The sequence below is a fragment of the Erpetoichthys calabaricus genome, chromosome 5, assembly GCF_900747795.2.
Source record: "Erpetoichthys calabaricus chromosome 5, fErpCal1.3, whole genome shotgun sequence".
Lineage (NCBI taxonomy): Eukaryota > Metazoa > Chordata > Cladistia > Polypteriformes > Polypteridae > Erpetoichthys > Erpetoichthys calabaricus.
The window spans coordinates 113,246,914-113,268,022 of record NC_041398.2 but is presented as its reverse complement, the minus strand read 5'-3'; the positions used below and the strand labels follow the sequence as shown (position 1 = coordinate 113,268,022).

Here is a 21,109-nt window from a genome sequence, read left to right as displayed (position 1 = left end):
CGTTCTTCCTTTGCTATGTAATGAGCCGAATTTATTATAACAAAGTTAATTTCTTTTTGCATCACCACTCATCTTTGTGTCTGGAAACCTTTTGCCACTGCCGATTCTTTGGCACATTTGCTTTCAGCCAACACACTGTTGCAGCCTGCCACATTTCATTTGTTATCGGAAGTGTGCAGTTAGATTTTCAGTTAGAAACTGTAATCCTGCCACAAAATCTGTTTTACCAGCTAAACTAGTATTGCTGCAGCAGCACTTGCACATTATCGTGTCTTCCTTCAGACTGTATAAAAGCCAGTTCAAGTCCGATAGCTAACTAGTCTGGAACTTTTGCTTTTTCACTCAGCTCCTACCTTTTGACTAGGAATAAGAGATTCACCTTTCAGTCGCGGTTGATGTGCTATTGGATTCACTGTAGCACTTGCTTAGTTTTTGATTTTCCTTGCACAGAAGATTGGAAAAAAAAAAAAAAAACATTTTCTGCTCGGACTAGAACTTAAGTTTCTTCACAGCCATTTTTTAAAAGCAAACACACACATGTTAATGTTACATGTGAATGCAAGCTTGTAAAACAGCACCATAATTTAGCAGAATGACTGTGGCACAAAAAGAAAGGAAAAAAAAAACATGACAAGTGAAAATTTGAATGTGTACTAGCTAGTGGCTAATGACTCATATTTTTTTAGTCACCTATCATAAAAGTCTGCTGCATGTGCTACTGTTTTAATTGCGAGTGCATCATAGACGACCGGACTAGGACTTTAATTATTCCTCCTTTTATGTCTTTTATTTCATTATGTCTAGCAAACATTGTGTTCATATACCTGTATGACATAGTGCTGAAAAACATTCAGTTTACTGGGATGACAGCAAGTCTTACCCCTCCACAGAGCCTGTAACGGTATGTTCCCTGTTCAAATGTTTGTGCATCTCCAATGTGCTCTCGTGCCATACAAAGTCAGACCTACACATTTTGCAACTCACAACTTTTGGTTTTCCCTGCATTCAAAGAAAAGTGTTCACCAACCTTGTAAGTCTTAGGTCACACCGTCTTTTTCTGCCACTTGCTTACCCGTTTGTCTTTTTTAAAATGCGTTTACAACTGAGAGAAGTAGTAATGCAATTACGCACCACATCACATTAAGCCTATTGACGTAATCAGCTAATCGATGAAAGTTGTCTTCTTTTAGCTGCTCCCATTAGGGGTTGCCACAGTGGATCATCTTCTTCCATATCTTTCTGTCCTCTGCATCTTGCTCTGTTACACCCATCACCTGCATGTCCTCTCTCACCACATCCATAAACTTTCGCTTAGGCCTTCCTCTTTTCCTCTTCCCTGGAAGCTCTATCCTTAGCATCCTTCTCCCAATATACCCAGCATCTATCTTCTGTACATGTCCAAACTAACGCAATCTCGCCTCTCTGACTGTCTCCCAACCATCCAACTTGAGCTGACCCTCTAATGTACTCCTTTCTAATCCTAATAATCCTCGTCAGACCCAGTGCAAATCTTAGCATCTTTAACTCTGCTACCTCCAGCTCTGTCTCCTGCTTTCTGGTCAGTGCCACCGTCTCCAACCCATATAACATAGCTGGTCTCACTACCGTCCTGTAGACCTTCCCTTTCACTCTCTGATACCCGTCTGTCACAAATTACTCCTGAAACTCTTTTTCACCTCTCTTCCACAATCCCCATTAGGCCCGATTTATACTTCACGCGACGTGACGCATGCTGCAGCGGACGCTCCTGCTATGCAAGCGTTGTAATGTTTATACTTGCAAGCGTACTTTACGTAAATCTGGAGGAACCTGCCAAGTGGCAGTGCGAGATATCACGGTGAGAACATGTTCGGCATCTCTGTTGTGAATTGCCTAGAACACCCATTAAATTCCGATGACGCCTTACTGCAATATCTCTGAAAAGGATGTTTATTGATTAAATCCAGAGATGCATCCATTCCAGCAAGCATTGGGCATAAGTGAGAAACAATCCCTGGACGAGGCCTCAGCTCATCGCAAGATGAATACAAGCACACACATACACTAGCATCATTTTAGCGGCACCAAATCCCCAAATCTGCATATCTTTGGAAGGAAACTGGAGCACACTGAGGAAACCCAGCAGGAAAACATGGAAACTCCAGGCAGGGAATATCACCGACGTGACTGCCTGCAAGACAGCAGTGCCAACGCTCTGCCACTGTTTCACCCCATGTGTGCAATTATTAACAGTACTCATCTATCTATCTATCTATCTATCTATTTAAACAAAATTACCAATTTATCTGTAAAATGTAATATACATACTTTAATGCTTTTCATCATGAAAGTGATATCAAGTATAAATCTAAGGATTCTAAATGTGCAGAGAGTTGGAATCTCATACATTTAATGTGCTCAGTGTGGCGATCTATTGCTGGCGTTCCGCTGCTGTCAGGACCAGAGGAAGCCCTAGAAAAAAAAGACGGCACAGAAGACGGTATTTGAGAATTTTAAAATGTATCGTGTCATTACGATCAGGAATATGCGACGCTTGGATATAAATGCACCACGAATACATCCGTATGTCGGCATTTTGCTTCACCACATTGAACCATATATCAAACATCGAAGCGCGCACACCGATCTTGTAGGATCCGCAAAGCTGCTTTTTGTCACATGTAGATAGTAAACAGAGACTCTGACGTCACATTCCAACTTTTAGCACACTGCGCCGCCCCGACTTTTTGCTGGCATTGCAACTCGCGCACGTGTTGTGTTAATTTCTGAGGACCTGCTCAGAGGACGCATCAAATGAACGCTGAGAACGCATGGTAGCCATGATGCAGGCGCGTACACATTCTGAGCGTTAAGTATAAACAAGCCCTTACTCTGTACTGTTGATTCCAAGTATTTAAACTCAACCTTCGCCAACTCTACTCCCTGCATCCTTACCATTCCACTGACTTCCCTCTCATTTACACACATGTATTCTGTCTTGTTCCTACTGACCTTCATTCCTCTCCTCTCTAGAGCATATCTCCACCTCTCCAGGGTCTCCTCAACTTGCTCCCTACTATTGCTACAGATAATGTCATCAGCAAACATCATAGTCCATGGGGACTCCTGTCTAATCTCGTCTGTCAAACTGTCCATCACCATTGCAAATAAAGGGCTCAGAGGAAATCCCTGATGCAATCCCACCTCCAACTTGAATGTATCCGTCACTCCTACCGCAGACCTCACCACTGTCACACTACCCTCATACATATCCTGTACAACTCTTATGTACTTCTCTGCCACTCCCAAATTCCTCATACAATACCACAGCTCCTCTCGAGGTACCCTGTCATATGCTTTCTCCAGGTCCACAAAGACACAATGCAACTCCTTCTGGCCTTCTCTAAACTTCTCCATCAACATCCTCAGAGCAAACATTGCATCTGTGGTGCTCTTTCTTGGCATGAAACCATACTGCTGCTCACTAATCATCACCTCACTTCTTAACCTAGCTTCCACTACTCTTTCCCATAACTTCATGCTGTGGTTCATCAATTTTATTCCCCTGTAGTTACTGCAGTCCTGCACATCCCCCTTAAATATTGGCACCAATACACTTCTCCACTCCTCAGGCATCCTCTCACTTTCCAAGATTCCATTAAACAAACAATCTGGTTAAAAACTCCACTGCCATCTCTCCTAAACACCTCCATGCTTCCACATGCATGTCATCTGGACCAATGGCCTTTCCATTTTTCATCCTCTTCATAGCTGTCCTTACTTCCTCCTTGCTAATCTGTTGCACTTCCTGATTCACTATCTCCACATCTTCCAACCTCTTCTCCCTCATTCTCTTCATTCATCAGCCTCTGAAAGTACTCTTTCCATCTGCTCAACACTCTCCTCGCTTGTGAGTACATTTCCATCTTTATCCTTTATCACCCTAACCTGCTGTATATCTTTCTCAGCTCGGTCCCTCTGTCTAGCCAAGTCCTCTTCTCCCTCCTTAGTGTCCAACCTCTCATACAACTCATCATACGCCTTTTCTTTAGCCTTCGCCACCTCTCTCTTCACCTTGCACCTTATCTCCTTGTACTCTTGTCTACTTTCTGCATTTCTCTGACTATCCCACTTCTTCTTTGCCATCCTCTTCCTCTATATACCCTCCTGTATTTCCTCATTCCACCACCAGGTTTCCTTTTCCTCCTTCCTCTTTCCAGATGTCATGCCAAGCACCCTTCTTGCTGTCACCCTTACTACATCTGCTGTAGTTTCCCAGCTGTCTGGTAACTCTTCACTGCCACCCAGTGCCTGTCTCACCTCCTCCCTAAACTCAGCCTTGCAGTCTTCCCTTTTGGCCCACTGAAATCCGCTCCAATCACCACTTTCTGTCCCTTGTGTACACTTGCAGGGCATATGCACTAACAACATTCATCACCATACCTCCAATTTCCAGCTTCATAATCATTACTCTGCCTGACACTCTTTTCAACTCCAAAACACTCTTGAAATACTGTTCCTTCAGAATAACTCCTATCCCATTTCTCCTCCTATCCACACCATGATAGAACAATTTGAACCCACCTCCAATCCACCTGGCCTTACTCCCCTTCCATTTAGTCTCTTGCACACACAATATATCAACGTTCCTTCTCTCCATCATATCTGCTAACTCTCTCCCATTACTGGTCATACTGCCAACATTCAAAGTACCTACCCTCAGTTCCACTCTTTACTTTCCTCCTCTCCTCCTGCCTCCAGACACATCACCCCCCTCTTCGGCCAACAGTAACCCAATTTCTGTCAGCACCCTGTTGGCTAACAGTTCTAGGGGTAGTCGTTAACCCGGGGCTCAATCGATCCGGTATGGAAATTTGTATTGCCCGCATATTGATTTGGCAAAATTTTACACCGTATGCCCTTCCTGACGTAACCCTTCCCATTTATCCGGGCTTGGGACTGGCACAAAGTAACACACTGGTTTGTGCATCCCCTGTGGCTGGGTTCTAATTGATGGAAGTGATCATTGTCAATGCTTTTAATAATCAATTATTGTTCATTAGTTGTTACAGGTCTAGCAAATGATTTGCACTAGCTCTTGGATGGCAAAAGAAAAATTCAAATTCTTACCTCTAACAAGTAAAAATATCTATTGAACTGCGGACTTTTAGTATCTTCTAAGCCCTTCAACTGCCTTGTAATGAAGAGAAAAATGTCCTATGGAGAAAGTCAAGAAAAATAATTAGACATATCGTGTGGCATTCAAGGAATAAACATTTCAAAAGTGTTTATATTTTTTTCTGACACACAACAAAAAAAAATCCTTACCTTTTGCAGTAGAAATATGAAATGTGAAAAAAATTACATGAGAATGTATTATAAAGGGTACAAAACTTGATGGATGTCTGCTGATAAATAAAATGCACAAACATTCATTATACATTCAACGATTTTCTGATCCTGCTTATTCAATTGCAGACAACACCTAACCTTACCCAAGTGCAAAAATACCAAAAGCAGTACATAACCTTGTCCAATGTAGGACACAAAACAAATGGTGCCAATTTCGAGTTACTCAACAGGTCTATGTGATTTGGAAGAAAATTAAAATTCCAGGAGAAAGGAAACACAGACACATGAAGAATGTGCAAACTTCACACCAACTGTGAATGATGAAGTTGTGATTTGAGGCAGTAGCTCTGAAACTGAAACACACACACACACAAAGTAATACAATTTGCCTGGAGAGATCTCTACTCAAGCATAAATGTACAGATTTTTAAGTGGCAGACAATGTATGTTAAAATGCTTAACTAAAACTGCAACCACAAAATATTTTCACAACCACCTATATTAACAACTAGCAAAATACCCACGTTTCGCAGCGGCGAAGTAAGCTTATCTAAAAGGAGTGAGAGAGACTTTACCACCGTTACAGCACAAACCAGGAGACTAACATTTCCACCTATGAGCTTGACAATACTCACAGTGAACATTCATGGATTCAATGTGTACTGTTTTGTCAGATTCATAATGTATGTTTGGGTTGTACGCAAATCCACAATCGGCTTTTTTGAGCCAAACCTGTTTTCGTATGAGACGCTTTTCATTATTGGGATCGTACCTAGAAACAGAAGCTCTATTAATTTGTGGATTTGCCTGCGAATATTTAGCGGCAGCATGTTTATGAACTAGTGGATTCACCTTCGAGTATTTAGCGTCACTGTCACGAAGTTGTTTCCGTCTAGCTGCATCAGAAAATGTACCACGACGTCTGACACAACTTTTTACTGTTTTCTCACAGCTTGGATTGCTGCTGCCATAATCAGTTTGAGTTTCATGGTTTGTTTCAATTACGTTAGTATTTGCAGGACTTGTTGTGTTGAAGTGACATTCGGCATCTGTCAAGCATTGTAAGCATACAACCGGTTTCATCGATAACTTCGCATCCAGCTTTTGAGAGTTGAAACATTCATAAACATCAAAGTGTCCACTACTGAAATCGTCACCTGTGAATCTAAGATGTTTAAGAGGCATTGGCGGTTGTCCAAAGGTGTAAAATATTTGGCCATTTCGGTACACTTGAAAGCGACAACCGAACAATTCAGTGGCAGCCATCAACTTACATGCAGAACCATAGGTGAAGGGCTTATGCATTTCACTCTTATAGTGCTCCTGTGTAGTATAATTATCTCCTGTACCGTCATCAGTCCACACCTTGAACCTGTCCCAGTCATTCAACACATAAGACACAATGTTCCTCCGGATATCAAGAGTGAGCCTGATATGGCCGTGCAATATGTAACAGAGAATGGAAAAGGCAGGCGCCATCTCCGGGCATGGAAACCATTCGGTAATCACCTCGATAGACATGTCAATGGGGGTACGGTTGGAACGATAAAGGAAATGGGTACCTGAACAATGTAAACCAAGTCTAAAAGTCTAAAATACCTACACAATAAATATAATTGTAATAAAAACGAACAAAACAGTGGAGAAGCCATGGATTAAATAAAAAGGCTGCAGTTAGCAGGGAGACATGAATACCGTGGTGAAGCAAGGAAGGGAATGAAGAGACCGGAGCGATGGACGGCCTTATCTAGGCAGGCAGCCGACTACGTGGGAGGCGTGGGGATGGGGGACGCAATATAGGAAGGCAGCCAACTACGTGGGAGGAGTGGAGATTGGGGACGCAACGCCGCCTCACACGGCGACCAAGCTGCAGGCTATGGACGTATATACATTGCTACTCAGTGTCAAGTTAGTGTTGGGAACCCGCGTACCAAATTTCTTGAAGATGGGCCCATAAGTAACAAAGACCGTTGGAAAGTTCAATATGGCGGACGACAGTGGTGTCATACCACCGAAATAAGTACGTACATCGGTTTCGGTTAGTGCAGGGAAGCCGCCTACCAAATTTTGTGAAGATGGCACCATAAATAAAGTTTAACATGGTGGACATTGTCAACCGTTATGACTGTTACGCGTAGAATTTCGAAATGAAACCTGCTTAACTTTTGTAAGTAACCTGTAAGGAATGAGCCTGCCAAATTTCAGCCTTCTACCTACACGGGAAGTTGGAGAATTAGTGATGAGTGAGTGAGTGAGTGAGTGAGTGAGTGAGTCAGTGAGTGAGTCAGTGAGTGAGTCAGTGAGTGAGTCAGTGAGTGAGTCAGTGAGTGAGTCAGTGAGTGAGTGAGTGAGTGAGTGAGTGAGTGAGTGAGTCAGTGAGGGCTTTGCCTTTTATTAGTATAGATGTACTGTATCAATATCTTAATATGAAGTTGAATATGAATTTTAAGAACTTGAACTTTAACACACAGAAATAGAGGAGGGAAAAAGAAAACACACACACAGAACTAAGAGTAGAGACAGCATTGTCGTCTTAACTGAAATATTTGTAGAAGACCCCTCAACTAGTGCTGGGCGGTATACCAGTTCATACCGAAAACCGTTTTTTATTTTTTTTATGATATGGATTTTTCTTATACCGCAGCACCGGTTTAAATTGCCTAAATGACGTTCGGAACGTGGCGCAGTGGGAAACTGTTCAGGTGGGGACCTTTTTCACTGCTACACCGCTAAACACAGCTTTTTCACTGCTACACCACCAAATAGTGGGCGGTAGCATAGGTATGCCACGCGGTGAAAATGGACAGAGCAAAACTGATCAAAAAGTAAAGAAGAACATGATGAACAGAAGAACTTTTGCCGAAAAAAAAGGAGTCGCGTCCGTCGCCTGGAGATACTTTAGTTTTAAAAGGTCAACTGTGTAAATACTGTTTCTATACTACTGGATAATACTGCAAGCCAAGTTGTACTTGTTTTTGTACTCGCTAGTGTATGTTTTGCTTGTATTCATCCTGCGATGTATAACGAAGATATTTTTAAAGTTCTGAACACTCCGTCGGCTAAGTTAATAACTAGTTTTAATTTCACAAAGACGTTTATCGTGTGATGATTGGTAGTGTGGAGAAAGAAAAAGCGTAATGATTAATGACTGGGTAAGGGAACACTTAACACAAAGTATTTGATGTGCTGCATTAACTTGTGACGGGGTTTGAGAAAATCTAGTAAATTAAACATTGATTTTAGGATGAAGTTTAGTTTACAACATTCTACTTTAATTATAAAATAAACTGAGAATAAAGTAGAAATGTCGACTTTAATCTTGACATAGTCAACATGTCGAATTTATTCTCGACATATAGTTTGTTTTTTTCTTCCGTGTCCATATTTTTTTTTCTTCACAGTGGCCCTAATGCGCTTCCATAGGGCTATACCACAAACAGCATTATAAATGCAAGTTGCAGTTTTTATTATGTATGTATATAGCTTAGCTTGAAGCAAGGTCCATATTAATGCAGTTTGCCTAAATGATGGTACAGTTGGTAAGATGTCATCACCAAGTTGCACTTGTTTTATTTTAATTTGGTGAATACTGTGTAATGCACCAGGGCTTGAAGCCTTGAAGTAATGGTGCAACTATCAGTAATACTATTATGTATTTTATTGTTATTATTTATTAGTTTAAATATTATGCAGTTTAATGATGGTAAAATTGTTTAAAAAGTCACTTTAACATGTCAGTGGACAGAGATTGTTAACATTAACAGAAAGTGTAGATGGTTTACAAAAAATATTTACTATTTATTCCTTTTCTAAGACGTGTTCACTGCAATCCAACTTTTGACAAACACCTCTGGATATTTTACTAAGTCTAAATGCCTCTTTGGATGGTTGAAAATATGTTGTCAAAATCATAGTTTAAGCTTTTGCAAAATTTGTTCAATTAAAAGGTTCTATATTTTGACTGCATTTGTCATGCATTGTGATTCCTTCTCTTTAGTGCCACCCCCTTGAAAACTATCACTATATGGGGCCATGCAAACCTGGATTAATACTTGTGTGCACATTAAAATGTCTTTTTGTATGATGTACAATTCTCATAATAGTTGAATAGGTTATTCTTAGCCAGTCTACTGCAGTAATTGCAGTGGAAAATGTGGTTAATATCCACTCATGCATGGGGGAAAAAAATACCGTCTAATACAGTGAAACCGGCAGAATTTAGAAAAATATCGTGATATAGAATTTTGGTCATACCGCCCACCTCTACCCTCAACAGTCTAAGAAATTGCTCAACTCAAGATTCCAACTAAAGCCAATGTCACAGTTGTTGGGTATATCAAACTTGCCAACTGTACTTGCTGATCCCACTGCCAGACCATGTCAATTTATATGACTGATATCACTGTGCATTATCAAAGTAAGCAACTGTGTACTGACCTTTCAGCACCAGTCATGCTCGCCCTATTTTGTTATAGCCAATAATATGCTGCCTAACAGAGCCTGTTGCATTATAAAGTATTAATAGGTATTGCAAGATCAAAGTCTTAACGCTTTTTTTTTCCTTTTTTCAATTCTGTCATGGTGTATAAAACATGAAATAAATGAGCTTCTCTTCTGTTTGTGATGTCCAAAACATGTGTTCCTGTGTTCCTTATTCCTCGTTGCTGCATATATGCATTATACTTTAGGATAAGCATATTTTGGTTGCCAGCTCTCATGCACACAAAACCCAGCCCACCGAGTGGATATGTTGTGGAACAGTTGGACTTAGTCACTCGGTATGTCAACCTATGTAACTGGCCTTAATGGGAGCAAGCTACTGAATGCCAACTGCTTACAACTCACTAAGATTTTGTAAATGAAAGCTATGACTGAAAAATCACTGAAAAAACTCTCATGCGACATGGTCTTAAGCAAAATTTTAAAAGTTACTTATGATTTTATCCTTTCAGTCAAATATTTTGTAGGTTATGATGTTCACCGCAAAATATCTGCACTTTGAAGAAATGTCTGCATGCTGATAGGATTTCAAGCGGACTATGCTTTTGGCTGATGAGAACAGGTGCTCTGATGGAACTGATGTTGCACAAACTCTTGCCATCTTTGAAGGCAGGGCCAGAACTGAGAATCATTCCTTGTTTTCCTTTCACCATGAACAGTCTACATTGGTTTGCTTGATATCTAAAATACTACTAAACATCCTAAAGTGCTGCATGAAATACAGTGAATTCAGAAACTATTCAGAACCCTTCTCTTTCTACACACTTTACCATTTTTGCCCATCACTATACTCCATAACCCATAATGACAAAGTGAAAACGTTTTCAAAAAAAGGTTTGCAAATTTATTATTGTCAAAAAATGTAAATATTTTTCAGTAATTTTAACCACATTGAATTAAATTTCAATTGAAATTCAATTTGAAAAAAAATTGTGTTTTTTACTATTTGAATAAAGAACAAGTTATTTGGCAAGGAGGCACCCGTACTGTACATTTACACCTTGGGTCTTTTTAAACAAACAATCTTTTCATATTAACTTCTAAAGTAATGTCTTATCACAACTGCAATTTATCACAGCTAAGGTGTACGGTAAGAAACCTTTTAATTGAGAGTGAACTCAAGCAGTGTCCAATGGTCAATATATTTAGCAAGGGAGGACTAAAAATTAATGTACACTACTGATACCTAGTTTTCAAAAGTACAAAAAAGTTTTGTCATTTTTGCCAAAACCAAATTCACAAATTTGATTGTTAGCTAAATTTAAGTAATGAGGCTACTAGAAATTCTCATTTCCATCACCCTACACTGAATTCCAAAGTCCAGTTCCGTACCATTTTTTTTTTTTTTTTTTTTTTGATAGTGTCTCAAACAAATAAGACTAATGCATGTTTCAATAAAGCCAGCTTAAATCTAATTTCAAATCACCTTACTATGTAGTGACATTGCTGAATTTTGCATAATGCTAGTATAAGTACCATTTTTTAAATTTGGTATCACTGAACTTTATTACTGGTATGCAGTATAATACTAGTTCAGAAACTAAAATAAAAAAATAAAAAAAAACAGCTATCCCACATGTAATGATAGAAACAGGTTTAAACTAGCATTGTTAATGATATATTGACAACTCGGATATAAAGAAATACTATAATTTGTGTGCTTCATGCTCAACAGCTGCATTTCACACCCTACTATACCACGTTGCTGCCATGTGTTAAGAGTACCAAACCAAATCACTTCTGAAGTGAATTACTTAACAGGTATTCTTTAATTTGTTCACAAATCAGTCAAGCTACATTTTTCTCCCAAATTAAATATAAGCTCAGTTCATGTCTATACAAAAGTTTAATCTGGAACACAAACTTCCTTTTGGATTTCTATGACAACTCATGCGGATTAAAGATTCAAAATAAGCATGCTTTGAGCATTGGTTCATACATACAGATGAGTCTAACCCTGGAAAAACTGATGTCCTGTTTAGAGTTAGTCATTGCATAGCTCCCATAAAGCACCACTGTATAAGCTTCATGAGGATTTATGTTAAAGTTAAAGAGAGTTAAAGCAAAGACACACAGGGATTTCCAAACACATCACATTAAATCAACATCCATTAATAAGCAACCAAAGTAATTTCTGACTCTGAACCCTAGTGGTTACAAACACAATAAGGATATCTAATCCACTAAAGGTCCGTTTATAAGAATTTACATCTTACCTTGAGTTTGTCATGTGAAGTATAGGGAGCCTCTGGTGCATATATTCTGAAGATGTCTGCTAGGCAACAAGCAACAAGAAGGCGCACATCTTTATTGGGGTTCCTGAGGAAGAATTCGGAAGCTAAGTGCAGAGCCAGGGGAAGATACTGGTGCTTCTCATCTTCAGAGTCTTGGTCCATATCCATGAAGGTTTTCACGACCATCTGAAACAGAAAAAAAAGGCAAAAGAAACAGTTTAATCATTGAGGCCAGAATTTTCTGTACACAGACATATATTCATTGCATTCGTAGTCTGTGTCACAATCTGATTGTATGGGTGGTTACCTACTAGGTAACACTTGTGGTTGGCCAGCAAGTCTGCTAACAACTAAGGGCACCGTGGCGGATGTTAGCAGACTTGCTGGCCAACCAAGCGCGTTACCTGGTAGGTAACCACCCATACAATCAGATTGTGACACAGACTACGAATGCAATGAATGTAATTACTCCGATCTACATACTGTCAAATAAAACTAACCACACGCCGTGGCGAAGCGTTAGGGTCTTCGCCTCTAGCGCTGACGTCCGATTCCCGTAAGGGAGTGCAATAAGTGTGTACGCCTGATGAGCCCAGAATTAGGGTGAAACACGTGTCGCGTACTCTTTGCATTATTTGACAGTAAACTATTTCAACAGACATATCATATATATCTATAATAATAAAAGGCAAAGTCCTCACTGACTGACTCACTCACTCACTCACTGACTGACTCATCACTAATTCTCCAACTTCCCGTGTAGGTGGAAGGCTGAAATTTGGCAGGCTCATTCCTTACAGCTTACTTACAAAAGTTAGGCAGGTTTCATTTCGAAATTCAAAGCGTAATGGTCATAACTGGAACATATTTTTTGTCCATACACTGTAATGGAGGAGGCGGAGTCACGTATCGCGTCATCACGCCTCCTACGTAATCACGTGAACTAAAAACAAGGAAGACATTTACAGCACGAGTCACACGCGGGGAACGAAGGTAAATTACGTTAATTTTTGACTGTCTTTTAATACTGTGTGAGCATACATATTAACACGTGCAATTAAACGTGTGCATTTACGGGGTGATTTCTGAGGCTTAAAAAGCTCACCTTTTATCAAACGTGGGAAGAAAGGTAACTGACGTTGTTCACTGTCTTTTAATACTGTGTAACCATACATATTAACACATGTCCAATTAAACGTGTGCATTTACGGGGTGATTTCTCAGGCTTAAAAGCTCGCCTTTTACTAAAAAGGTAAATGCAAAACTATTTTCAATCAGTTTATTGAAACGCACCCGTTAAGGATTGCAATAACATATTTCGCGAGATAAAAGAACGAAGTAGGGGGGAAATGGAGGAACAGCCGCAAACAGCGAAGAGCAAAAAATTAATTAAACAATTGAGAACGGAGCGAGTTAAGCATACAAGCATGTTCATAAGGAAACAAAGCACGGTGTAAAACGTAAGTTTAAATTAAGTTAATAGAAACGCTCCGCTGCGGATTGCAATAACATATTCGCGAGATAAAAGTTTAATGAGAAGACACGAGGTATAAACGAAGCACACGCCGTGGCGCAACGTTAGGGGCAACAGTTTCAACCATTCTATGATCTGCTTCTCGCAACTGAAAGACGGCACATGGCGGACGTTAGCCGACTTGCTGACCGCAACGTTAGGGGCTTCAACTATGGCGCTGACGCCATATCTCAGTGCCAACACTTTGCAGACTGTACTTAAAAGACACGCCCTCCTCACTGGACAGTTAAAAACACCAATCAAACTAACGATGACATCAAGTATTACCCAATCAAAAGTAGGAAAGGAGGCATCTTCATAAAATGCGTGTGGGATGATTTGCATGAGACGCTGCTTTAAAAAAAAATTATAAAAAAAATACGGGATAAATCCCGTCCAGTATTGATTCAAAACGGGACGCGCAATTTCATTCTCAAACGCGGCACGATTCCGTATTTTAAAGGACGGGTGGCAACCCTACAGTGCCAGGTAACCACCCATACAATCAGATTGTGATTCAGACTAGGAATGCAATGAATGTAATTACCCCGATCTACATACAAGGCGAAAGTCTTGCAACATTCAAAGATGATGGTTTGGGATAATTTGTACTTATTAAGTACACCATGGAACATAAAAGAGCTTATGAAGCCTTGAACCGAAAAAAGCAAGATCTCAGAGATCGTAAAAAAAAAAAAAAAAGGAGGTAATGTCGTTTTACTCGCTGTAGATTTTACTCAAACATTACCAGTTATTCCACGAGGGAGACCAGCAGATGAACTCAACGCGTGTTTAAAATCCATGCTTCTCCCACGGTCGGTTATATGTCGCGTGTTCTCGGGTAGGTACACCAAAAAATGTATACATTTAAGCATGTAATGGGCAAAGAAAAAATGAGGTATACCCGAAGGCACTGCAGTAGTACTCAATGTAACTTTACTTCTTAAATGTTAATGTTTTACTGTTTAATAATTTATACGCTTCTTATATATTGTTCAAATTCTTTTATGAAAATACCAGTGACCGCGCAATGCACGATAACATGGAGTGAATACACCATACGCATCTGCCCACGGCCGCCCTGGTGTGCGCAGATAGGAGTTGATTCTAAAATAAAATAAACATAAAAAGAGTAATACATTCATCACCCATAAAGCGGATAGCAGACGTGACGTATTATATGTGTACCACATTTCAAGTCAATACGTGAAATGGTTTGCAAGCTACATGTGATTTAAAATCCTGGACAGACCAACGAAAAGCCACGGTAGCAAATTATTGAAGAAGATTTTACTGTTTAATAATTTATATTTATATGAAATGTGCTTCTTATATATTACTTCATATTCTCATATGATAATGATGTTAATGTTGTTTATATTGATTTCTATGTTATTGTAAGTGCATCTATGTGTGTATATGTATGTATGTATGTGTATATATATATATATATATATATATAAAAAATATATGTGTATATGTATATATAATATATCTGTATATGTGTATATGTGTGTGTATATGTGTATATATATATATATATATGACAGCAACACTCATAACAATGACAACACAATTACATTGACAATCATGTTACGTTATTTTTAAAATGTTTCCTTTACTTTTTCATAACCTCTTTAACACACTACTTCTCCGCTGCGAAGCGCGGGTATTTTGCTAGTATATATATATATATATATATATATATATATATATATATATATATATATATATATACACACATATACACACACACACACATATATTGGCAAATAACTAAAAACACTGTACAACATTAAAAGTAAAAAATAAACTTTAAAACATGGAAAACTGATGGAATCTTGTGACCCTATTAAACAAAAAACATACCACAAAATTTTATTTCGGAAAATTAAGCAATAACATGAAATTAACTTTAAGGAATGGAGAAGGATGAAGAAGTGTGATAGCTGGTCTTCAATGTATATAGTAAGTGAATGACGTTAAGTCAGACTGAAATATTTTGAATAGAAATTTGGGTCAGTTAGACCAAGAAACTAACAAGCCTAAATGGATAATAAAAATAGATTCAATTTGAAGAGTTTAGAAATATGAAACATGCAGATTGAGAATTAAGACATTTCTTTAAGTAGAGACCCGTTTTCTCACTATCTTTTGTCCTCTTAACAGGAAATTTATACATCAAAATTAGTCCATACCATAAATGAATGTGCCAGGACTAGCTATTTTAATTTTCAGAAAATCAAGAACCTTTCAAGGTAATACATGGGCAGAAACTACAAAAATGAGCACTGTTGAAAATGTGAAAAAAATTAAAGGCTAATTTACAGACATGAAATTAGCAAGGAAATATCCAGTGTATTTATTAAAAAGTGGGTTATTAGAGTTATAAATTATCTATATATCCACATCTTAATCCCACTTATCTAAATCGGTGTCAAAGAAAGCCAAGCTTTTCTTAGACAGCACACCAGCTCACTGCAAGACACACTGAAACATACCCATACTTGGCGTGATTCAGGACTAAGAGTCATCTTGAATTAAAAAATATGTTCAGCCATTCATTTCTGGAAAAATATCATACTCTATTGAAGTAGTAAAGAAAAAGCAGACTTTTACAGAGGTGGATCAAACGATAAATGAAGCAAAATAGAATTAAGATATGAACAGAAAATTCAACAGGTAAGTCAATGGTAGAATTCAAAAGCTGTATTGTAAAATGTTTAAATGTCACAGGAATTGTGGCAGTGGAAACAACATGTTACATTGCTGGAAGACATGGATCAAGAGATCTTTGCAAATAAGGTAAATCGATTTTATTCAGGATATTAAATGATTTTGGCACCAAAATAGATTGTTGTCAACAGGCCATTACTAAACTAATTGCTGTATTTTATGATGTAGACCGGTATGAAAGAAATTATTTTGGTTTGTTCCATACATTTCTTTAACAGGAGAGTAGTGCTGATGGGTACTTTTGTATTTTTTTCTTTAGCTTTCAATTACCATTCATGCTCACATCATGATTCATAATTCAAATAAAATTAATGTTAATCTCTATGAAATGATAAGTCAAGAAAAATTACACCTTTTATTGGCTAACTAAAAAGATTACAATATACAGTGGAACCGAAGTAAATTTCCCCCATAGGATTGTATGTAAATACAATTAATCTGTTCCAGACCATACGAACTGTATGTAAATACAGTAATCCCTCCTCCATCGCGGGGGTTGTGTTCCAGAGCCACCCGCGAAATAAGAAAATCCGCGAAGTAGAAACCATATGTTTATATGGTTATTTTTATATTGTCATGCTTGGGTCACAGATTTGCGCAGAAACACAGGAGGTTGTAGAGAGACAGGAACGTTACTCAAACACTGCAAACAAACATTTGTCTCTTTTTCAAAAGTTTAAACTGTGCTCCAGGACAAGACAGAGATGACAGTTCCGTCTCACAATTAAAAGAATGCAAACATATCTTCCTCTTCAAAGGAGTGAAGCAAACAAATCAATAGGGCTGTTTGGCTTTTAAGTATGCGAAGCACCGCGGCACAAAGCTGTTGAAGGCGCCAGCTCACACACACCCCCTCCGTCAGGAGAGAGAGAGAGACAGAGAAAAATCAATACGTGCCCTTTGAGCTTTTAAGTATGCGAAGCACCTTGCAGCATGTCGCTTCACGAAGCAGCTGCACAGAAGGTAGCCAACGTGAAGATAATCTTTCAGCATTTTTAGACGAGCGTCCGTATCGTCTAGGTGTGCGAACAGCCCCCCTGCTCACACCCCCTACGTCAGGATCAGAGAAAGTCAGCGCGAGAGAGACAGAGAAAAGTAAGTTGGGTAGCTTCTCAGCCATCTGCCAATAGCGTCCCTTGTATGAAATCAACTGGGCAAACCAACTGAGGAAGCATGTACCAGAAATTAAAAGACCCATTGTCCGCAGAAATCCGCGAACCAGCAAAAAATCCGCGATATATATTTAAATATGCTTACATATAAAATCCGCGATGGAGTGAAGCCGCGAAAGGCGAAGCACGATATAGCGAGAGATCACTGTATTGGTCTCTTTGCGATTGAGCTCACCAATTCATTTTTTCTTCTTAGTGATATTCCAGATAGCTGATTTAGGTAATCTTAAGGTTTTACCAAAGTCTAATGGTTTTATTTTTGTTTTTTGACTTCATAGGGTTTCTTTGGCTTTCACTGGCACAGCTCCTGTCCTCATGTTGATCAATGACTACTACAGACAGCAAAGGTAGTCAGTGTGTAGAAGTAAGCCTAGGTATCTTATGACTAATGAAACAATGAACACACCTGAGCAATCAAAGACACCTGTGACGCCAATTGTCCCAAACATTATGGTGCGCTGAAATGGGGGCATCAAATAAAAAAAAAGTGATGTAATTTTTACATGGTGTGACTGAAATGTATGCAAATATCCTTAAAGTCTGAAAATTGTATTTTAATCACATCTGAATTATTTGATTTGTAATTTTAAACTGTGGAGCAGAGGTGTAAATCAAGGCAAAAAATGTGTTTGATGTATTAACGTGATGAGCAATCAAAACCAAAAAAAAAAAAAAAACCTCAAGAAATACCAGCCCACTTTAAGCACCAATGCAATGAACTTGAGAGCAGGGAAGTGGGGCTTTCCAATTTAAAGCAAGCAGATGCACATGTAAATGATTTACAGTGCATCCGGAAAATATTCACAGCGCATCACTTTTTCCACATTTTGTTATGCTACAGCCTTATTCCAAAATGGATTAAATTCTTTTCCTCAGAATTCTACACACAACACCCCATAGTGACAATGTGAAAAAAATGTACTTGAGATTTTTGCAAATTTATTAAAAATAAAATTAAGAAAGCACATGTACGTAAGTATTCACAGCCTTTGCCATGAAGCTCAAAATTGAGCTCAGGTGCATCCTGTTTCCCCTGATCATCCTTGAGATGTTTCTGCAGCTTAATTGGAGTCCGTCTGTGGTAAATTCAGTTGATTGGACATGATTTGGAAAGGCACACACCTGTCTATATAAGGTCCCACAGTTGACAGTTCATGTCAGAGCACAAACCAAGCATGAAGTCAAAGGAATTGTCTGTAGACCTCTGAGACAGGATTGTCTCGAGGCACAAATCTGGGGAAGGTTACAGAAAAACTGCTGCTGCTTTGAAGGTCCCAATGAGCACAGTGGTCTCTATCATCTGTAATTGGAAGAAGTTTGAAACCACCAGGACTCTTCCTAGAGCTGGCCGGCCATCTAAACTGAGCGATCGGGAGAGAAGGGCCTTAGTCAGGGAGGTGACCAAGAACCCGATGGTCACTCTGTCAGAGCTCCAGAGGTCCTCTGTGGAGAGAGAAGAACCTTCCAGAAAGACAACCATCTCTGCAGCAATCAGGCCTGTATGGTAGAGTGGCCAGACGGAAGCCACTCCTTAGTAAAAGGCACATGGTAGCCCGCCTGGAGTTTGCCAAAAGGCACCGTCACGTTTGGAGGAAACCAGGCACCGCTCATCACCAGGCCAATACCATCCCTACAGTGAAGCATGGTGGTGGCAGCATCATGCTGTGGAGATGTTTTTCAGCGGCAGGAATTGGGAGACTAGTCAGGATAAAGGGAAAGATGACTGCAGCAATGCACAGAGACATCTTGGATGAAAACCTGCTCCAGAGCGCTCTTGACCTCAGACTGGGGTGACAGTTCATCTTTCAGCAGGACAACGACCCTAAGCACACAGCCAAGATATCAAAGAAGTGGCTTCAGGACAACTCTGTGAATGTCCTTGAGTGGCCCAGCCAGAGCCCAGACTTGAATCCAATTGAACATCTCTGGAGAGATCTTAAAATGGCTGTGCACCGACACTTCCCATCCAACCTGAAGGAGCTTGAGAGGTGCTGCAAAGAGGAATGGGTGAAACTGGCCAAGAATAGGTGTGCCAAGCTTGTGGCATCATATTCAAAAAGACTTGAGGCTGTAATTGCTGCCAAAGGTGCATCGACAAAGTATTGAGCAAGGCTGTGAATACTTATGTACATGTGATTTCTCAGTTTTTTTATTTTTAATAAATTTGCAAAAACCTCAAGTAAACTTTTTTCACTTTGTCATTATCGGGTGTTGTGTATAGAATTCTGAGGGAAAAAATGAATTTAATCCATTTTGGAATAAGGCTGTAACATAACAAAATGTGGAAAAAGTGATGTGCTGTGAATACTTTCCGGATGCACTGCAAGAGGTCGGGGAGTGGAATTACCCCTTCAAAGTCATAGATGTGAATGTGTATTACAATGGAGTAGCTCATGGGGAACTATTAAGTTTACACTGACTCAGGCAGGGGTGTTTCTGAATTTACAGATATCCGGATGCAAGCCTCATCCTTGATTGATGCACACGGTATATAAAATGGAAGAGAGGTTCCTGTTGGGCTTTTGCACACATTCATACAATGGTGCAATATTGATCAGGGGCTATATTGTTTATGATGGGCAAAAGGATCAGAGGCTTACTGCTATTGTCACGTAGATATTCGAGAAAAAGATTACAGGCTGGGTACAAGATCAGCGGCTTAAGCCTCTGAAGCCCATGGCCACCTCCTGATTCCACTGCGTTGCTCCTGGCTGGTCTTGGGTTGGAGGACATCACTTGCGCCCTATTTCTCTCTCTCACTCTTTGTGCTTCTACTAAAGCAACACATACTCACAATCGATTGCTTATGCTCCAACCTTTGTTTGCATAAAATACACTCACCACTGTACAAAGTATGTACATTAGTATAAAAGTAATAAATATTGACAAACTCAGGTTGATTAATTTTCTTTATAATAATACAGTATAACACGTATACAGTATAAAAAAATGAGCTTAGCAACTCAAGAGTTGAGTCTATAAAATAACAAACGCTGACTATTTATATAAGAATAATTATACAACCTTAAATTAAAAAATAAAACATTGGCCATTTTTGTCACATTTTTTAAAGCACACTTACCACAGGTAAATTTCAAAAGATGAAATTTCCCATGGGGATTAATAAAGTGAAGACCCAAATTAAAAACTTGGGAAACAAATACAGTAAACCCTCGTTTATCACGGTTAATCCATTCCAGACTCTACCGCGATAAACGAATTTCCGCGAAGTAGGATTCTTTATTTATAAATCGAATATTTTTGCAGTTAGAGCATAGAAAACCTGTTTACTGCCTTCTAAATACGTTTTTTAACATTATTAGAGCCCTCTAGACATGAAATAACACCCTTTAGTCAAAAGTTTAAACTGTGCTCCATGAGAAGACAGAGATGACAGTTCCGTCTCACAATTAAAGGAATGCAAACATATCTTCCTCTTCAAAAGGAGTGCGCGTCAGGAGCAGAGAATGTCAGAGAGAGACAGAAAAAGTAAACAATCAAAAATCAATAGGGCCGTTCGGGCTTTTAAGTATGCGAAACACTGCCGGACAAAGCAGCTGTGAGGAAGGGTATCCTCTAGGCCAGTGTGCGAACAGCCCCTCTGCTCACACTCCCTCCGTCAG

At 39.3% G+C, this 21,109-nt stretch overlaps 1 protein-coding gene across 2 annotated transcripts in view; it reads right to left on the bottom strand.

Moving 5' to 3' along the window:
- The window catches only part of pds5a (PDS5 cohesin associated factor A), a 210,302-nt gene that overhangs the window by 147,453 nt on the left and 41,740 nt on the right, over positions 1-21,109 (bottom strand). For both annotated transcript variants that reach the window (XM_051928056.1, XM_051928057.1), the window contains exons 3-4: positions 12,048-12,251; positions 5,110-5,196 (exon numbers count right to left, since the gene is read on the bottom strand). In XM_051928056.1, the coding sequence (XP_051784016.1) occupies positions 5,110-5,196; positions 12,048-12,251 (291 nt within the window). The remainder of the gene's footprint in view (positions 1-5,109; positions 5,197-12,047; positions 12,252-21,109) is intronic.